General features: G+C 37.5%; 1 protein-coding gene across 1 annotated transcript; it reads left to right on the top strand.

Annotated features, from left to right (window-relative positions):
- The first annotated feature begins 4975 nt into the window (after positions 1-4975).
- Positions 4976-6243, top strand: LOC108285635 (glyceraldehyde-3-phosphate dehydrogenase-like). The gene has a single exon (XM_037729399.1). It carries the CDS (start codon positions 5043-5045, stop codon positions 6048-6050), a length of 1008 nt encoding a protein of 335 aa, XP_037585327.1. The 5' UTR covers positions 4976-5042; the 3' UTR covers positions 6051-6243.
- The last annotated feature ends 270 nt before the right edge of the window (positions 6244-6513 follow it).

Raw genomic sequence — 6513 nt, 5'->3', positions numbered from 1 at the left:
AGGAGGTGGTGGAGGTGGAGGAGGAGGAGAAGGAGGAAGAGGAAGAAGAAAATTATCAATAAATGTGTACAATTGGTGGAAATATGAACCATAAAGAAAATTCTGATGAGGTCAGATAGAAAAGAGGTAAATGTTATTGGACAATGGAGAACAGGCAACCTTTGTTTTAAAGTGATTAGGAAATTTGTTGAATTGTGATTATGTTCTAGTCCTTTGTAGGAAATAGGACTTGAAAGCAAAGGGACACTTAGCTTAGGAGTTTTGTAGAGAGAGTATTGAAGAAGTGGTTTTGTCCCTTCTAATTGTTATAATAAAATTAGAGAAGTGGGGAATTGAGTTGTTAAGAAGAAAGGAAGTAAAGATATGGAAACTCCCCTGCCTATTCATGTTACAAATTGTTGCAATGTAGGCAGCATCTAACCAAGCCATGCTGGTGAGGTTGCAACTCCAGCAATTCCGGAAAGCAGATTATTAAGTAAAGGAGAATTATTTTTGGTGGTCTTCTTGCTAGGTTATTTGCTTGTTTTGAGACTTGTCACACTTTTCCTTTCTCCTACTTCTTTTTTGGGGGTTGGAGTTGAATTACACCATTTATTCTGTTCCTGCACCACTATTGTATTCTGGAAGCACATAATTTGTTTGGTTTAAAATTTTCACAGATGGAGAGAAAATTTGCTTGGGGATGAAATGTACCTTAAGTCTCATCCATATCTGATTAAGCTAATGTTTAAACGATTATACTTTAGATTTCAGAAAGGATGCTGATACAAGTTAAGGCATTGAGTGGCCTTTGGAATAAAATTAATGCATTTTGCATGTAAAAAAAAAAACCCATACATTTTGGGAGCCAGGGTTGAAATACTATGATTGGAATATTTGCGTTCTCCCAAAATTTATGTTTTGGAGCCTAATTTCTAATGTGATTGTATTTGAAAGGATTTGGGATTTAGGAGGCAGTTATGTTATGAGAGTGGAAACCTCATTAACGAGATTAGTGCCATTATAAGAAGAGACATGAGAGAGCTTGATTTCTGTTTCTCTGCTCTCTGCCTTTTCATGATAATACAATAAAAAGATGGCCATTTGCAAACCAGGAAGTGTGCCTTCACCATACACCAGACTTGCCAGCATCTTAATCATGAACTTTTCAGTCTCCAGAACTGTGAAAAACAAAGTTTTGTTGTTTACCCTACTCAGTATATGGTATAATTGCTATAGCAGCCCAAATCCTTCTGTCTTGCAAGGATTCCATTGAGAAATTTACTGATAGTTTTACAGAGGCTCCCTTGTACATCATAAGTCACATTTTTCTTCTTGATTCAGGAGTCTCTTTGTCCTTTGACTTTTGCCTATTTGCTTATAATTTGGCTCAATGTCATTGTCTTTGGGTTTATTCTACTTAGCATTTATTGAGCTTCTTGTATTTGTATAACTTTTTCTTTCCTCAAATCTGAGTAATTTTTGGCCATTATTTCTTCAGATAAGTTCTCTACCCCTTTCTTCTTCTCTTCTTTTTCTGAGACCCTCATTATATATGTTGGTCCACTTGACGATATCCAGTAAATCCTTTAGGCTCTGCTCACGTTTCCTCATTCTTATTCAATTTTGCTTCTCAAAGTCAAGTTGTATGCCCACTCTTCAAGTTCACTTATTCTTCCTTCTCTCTGAGTTTATTATTAATACCCTCTAGTTAATTTTTCAATTCAGTTACTGTATTTTTGCACTTGAGAATTTCTGTTTTTTAATATACAATCTCTCTCTCTGTTGCTATTCTCATTTTGTTCATATATCTTTTTTTCTGATTTCTTTTACTTGCTGACAGTCCTTTTCTTTAGCTCTCTGAGCATATTTCAGGCAATTATTTTGAAGTCTTTGATTAGTAATTCAGAATTTAGTATCTCTCTAGTGTTGGTTTCTAGAGACTTCTTATGTCCCTCTAAATGAGTCATATTTTCTATTTGATGGATTGTTATATTTTGTTTTGTAATATGCATTGTTATATTTTATTCAAAATTGTGTATTTGACAATGCAGCTATATTTGCCAGTCTTTGCAGACTGGCTCTGCACCAGGGAAAATCATTAATAATCATCTTGGAAGCTAAGATTGTGGTCTTCTCAGATATTGTCTAAGAAGTGCTCACCTGTGCTTTTTTCCATTTCCCCCATATTCATGTCTGGCTTAAATATATTAATTTTCCAAAATATTTCACCTTTGCTGCTTCTCAGAATCTTAGATATTCTTTTTTTTATTAGTAGTAGTATTTTGAGACAGTTTCTCACTGTGTCATAGAGGCTGGAATGCAGTAGCACAATCATAGATCACTGTAGTCTCCATCTTCTGAGGGGCTAAGGCAATCCTCCCATCTTCACCTCCCAAGTAACCTAGCTGGGAATGCAGATGTGTGCCACCATGCTCAGCCAGATATTCTTTTATATTCCTCTACTCGTAATCCCTTGCACCCAAGTGGTTGCAGGTCTGCATTTTCCTGGCTGCTCTTGTGCTGTGGTGTTCAGCACTGGTTTATGTGGCTTCCAACATGATGCCTATACTATGTCATCATTCCTATCTGAGCTCCAAATAAGATAAGACAAACCAGTTCTTCCGGAAATCCCAAGAAAGAGCAGAACATTGCAAACCAGGTCCACACTTCTCCTTCCATCTCAAGGGATGATCAAGGAATTAGGCAGCTTTCAATCAACCATACCATGCTATGCTGGAGTGAGGGTAGTGAAAAAGAAAGCAAGATTCCTGTGTAATTTCTTATAATTTTAAGTGTAGCTTTCTCTTTATACGGAGTTTAATTGTTTTCTGCCAATCCTTGATTGGTTTCTAGAGTTTTTATCTAGATATACCAGTCAATGTTAGTTTTTACTTGATGTTTCTGTAGGAAAATTAGATGCTGGAGCTTATTTGCTTTCTATTTTACTTTCTTATTTAAGAAATGGATCAAAGGCTATAATTTTGCTACAGAGTAAACACAAGCAGGAGGAAATTGGTAAGTTTTTCCTTTTATTTTTTATACTGTATATGTTTATTCTGGTGAATAGTTTCTGCCTTAAGTTGAATTTTGCCTGACATTGTATTTATACAATTTATCTAGATTAGCATTTATACTTAGTGTTTTTTCGATATTATAATTTTAGGTTAAATTTTAGATTTGTGATTTTATCCTAATTCTTTCTTTTTTTTTTTTTTTTTTTTTTTTGATAACACATTGAAATTTTACTGGTCAAATTTTTTAAATCTATATCAAATGCCACCTACTACTCTGATTTCTCTTCACTGGCTTTTTTCCTTTTTGAGACAGGATTTCACTCCCGTTGCCTAGGCTGGAGTGCAATAGCACAATCTTGGCTCACTGCAACCTCCACCTCCTGGCTCAGGTGATTTTCCTTCTTCAGTCTCACTAGTAGCAGGGACTATAGGTGCACACCACTGCGCCCAGCTAACTCGTGTACATTTTGTTGAGATGGGGTTTCATAATGTAGCCCCAGGTAATCTTGAACTACTGAGTTCGAGTGATCTACCCAACACAACCTCTTAATGTTCTGGAATTACATCCAATTATTTCTTTTCTAAAAGCATATGGTTGTATTTTTGGTCTAATATGATCATTGGTTTTATAATATTATGATTATTAATGTATTTAGACTTACTTTCTCTTACTATTACCTGATCTTTTTTGCTTTCATTTTTCTATTTTCTTACCTTCTATCGGATTTATAAACATATGTATACATACTTTTATCCCTCTTACTGGTTTCAGTGCTAAAAGTTGTATATATATTGCTTTAACTGTTAACTGGACATTTTAAATACATGTACTTAAACATAGATATTCCCAATACATTATACAATTCTTTATTATCTCTCTTTTCTCTGTAAGTAACAAGTACCTGAGAACATTTTGCCATCTATTTATGATTTTTTTTTAATCTTGCTATTTTGTTTATAATTGCAGTTTTACTTCTTAAAAACATCTTCAGAACAGTCTATCACCTATCTATCTATCTATCTATCCATCTGCATAGTACTTGTATACAACCTACCCACATCCTCCTGTATATTTATTTATTTATTTAGAGACAGAGTTTCACTGTGTGTCCTAGCTTGGCCTCAAACTCCTAGGTTCAAGCAATCCTCCTGTCTTTTGTGTAGTTAGGAATACAGGCACATGCCACATCCCCCAGCTTATCAATATATTTTATCCATATTAGTCTTCATTGTTTAACGTTTCCTAAGCTTATTCAGCAAATTCAGTTTGTATGCTGAAACACATATTGCAATGGCCATCTTTAAATGGCGAACTTGCCTAATTTTGAATTGATTAAAAATTTTAATTCTATTTTTACTATGAAATGATAATTTAGGTCAGTATAAAAATTATTTGGCAGTTATTTTTCTTAATATGTATTTTTTTGATATTCCTGTCAATCAAATTATCATTACTTGAAGTTATTCTGTCTTTAGTAGCTTTTAAGCTTGTTCTTTTAGTCTTGATATTATGCAGGATGGCTACTGTGTGTATAGATGAACAAATTTATTTATTTGTATTCAGTTTGATATGAGTATTGCTTTTTTAATTAGAAGACCTTTTATTGTAATATTATCACTTTCATTAAACTTTATATAAAATCTCATTTTTTTCCTTCTTTTTCTATATTGGCACTTCATACCCTATCTTCCACTTTATTTTTGGTCTGTGTAAAACAAAATTTTCCATTTCTTTTTCTTTTTTGTTATTCACAATATTCTACTTTCTTAAGTTTTTATTTTTCTTTTCACAGCAACCTAGCTGTTCTCTTTTCTGACGGCCTTTGTTTGTTAATCTCTTTTTGTAGGAAAATAATTTTTTATTTATTTATTTTTCACATCTCTATATTTATTTTATTTTATGTTTGTGGTATTTTTTACTTTTGTAGGTTATTAGGGGAACAAGTGGTGTTTGGTTACATAAATATGTTTCTAGGCTCTCTGCTCCTCCTGTTCGTCAGACAGCTGCATCTAGTCTCCCATCGCCAGCCACATCCCTGAGACACCATGGGGAAGGTGAAGGTCGGAGTTAACGGATTTGGTCGTATTGGGTGCCTGGTCACCAGGGCTGCTTTTAACTCTGGTAAAGTGGATATTGTCGCCATCAATGATCCCTTCATTGACCTCAACTACATGGTCTACATGTTCCAGTATGATTCCACCCATGGCAAATTCCATGGCACTGTCAAGGCTGAGAACGGGAAGCTTGTCATCAATGGAAATCCCATCACCATCTTCCAGGAGCGAGATCCCTCCAAAATCAAGTGGGGCGACGCTGGCGCTGAGTACGTGGTGGAGTCCACTGGCGTCTTCACCACCATGGAGAAGGCTGGGGCTCACTTGCAGGGGGGAGCCAAAAGGGTCATCATATCTGCCCCTTCTGTGGATGCCCCCATGTTCATGATGGGTGTGAACCAGGAGAAGTATGACAACAGCCTCAAGATAGTCAGCAATGCCTCCTGCACCACCAACTGCTTAGCACCCCTGGCCAAGGTCATCCATGACAACTTTGGTATTGTGGAAGGACTCATGACCGCTGTCCACACCATCACTGCCACCCAGAAGACCGTGGATGGACCCTCAGGGAAACTGTGGCGTGATGGCCATGGGGCTCTCCAGAACATCATCCCCACCTCTACTGGAGCTGCCAAGGCCGTGGGCAAGGTCATCCCTGAGCCGAACGGGAAGCTCACTGGCATGGCCTTCAGTGTCCCCACTGCCAACGTGTCAGTGGTGGACCTGACCTGCCGTCTGGAAAAACCTGCCAAATATGATGACATCAAGAAGGTGGTGAAGCAGGCGTCGGAGGGCCCCCTCAAGGGCATTCTGGGATATACTGAGCACCAGGTGGTGTTCTCTGACTTCAACAGCAACACCCATTCTTCCACCTTTGATGCTGGGGCTGGCATTGCCCCCAACGACCACTTTGTCAAGCTCATTTCCTGGTATGACAATGCATTTGGCTACAGCAACAGGGTGGTGGACCTCATGTCCCACATGGCCTCCAAGGAGTAAGACCCCTGGACCACCAGCCCCAGCGAGAGCATGAGAGGAAGAGAGGCCCTCACTGCTGGGGAGTCCCTGCCACAGAGTCCCACACCACACTGAATTGCCCCTCCTCACAGTTTCCATGCAGACCCCTTGAAGAGGGAGGGGCCTAGGGAGCCCCACCCTGTCATGTACCATCAATAAAGTCCCCTGTGCTCAGTCAAAAAATAATATATATATATATATATATATTATATATATGTTTCTAGTGGTGATTTGTGAGATTTTGGTGCACCCAATACCTGATCAGTATACACTGCACCCAATTTGTAGTATTTTATCTCTCACCCACTTCCTACTCTTTCCCCCAAGCCTCCAAACTCCATTGTGTCATTTTTTTTTACTTTATATATTTAAATTTATTTATTTATTTATTTATTTTCCCATTTATTTATTTTATTGCATTTTAGGTTTTGGGGTACATGGGAAG

This window comes from Cebus imitator, unplaced genomic scaffold, assembly GCF_001604975.1.
Source record: "Cebus imitator isolate Cc_AM_T3 unplaced genomic scaffold, Cebus_imitator-1.0 Scaffold305, whole genome shotgun sequence".
NCBI classification, from domain to species: domain Eukaryota; kingdom Metazoa; phylum Chordata; class Mammalia; order Primates; family Cebidae; genus Cebus; species Cebus imitator.
The sequence above is the reverse complement of the archived record's forward strand: the minus strand, read 5'-3'. Positions and strand labels throughout refer to the sequence as shown.

Excerpts from the sequence above, each read along its gene's own strand:
- LOC108285635 (XM_037729399.1), top strand. The coding sequence starts at position 5,043 with ATGGGGAAGGTGAAGGTCGGAGTTAACGGATTTGGTCGTATTGGGTGC.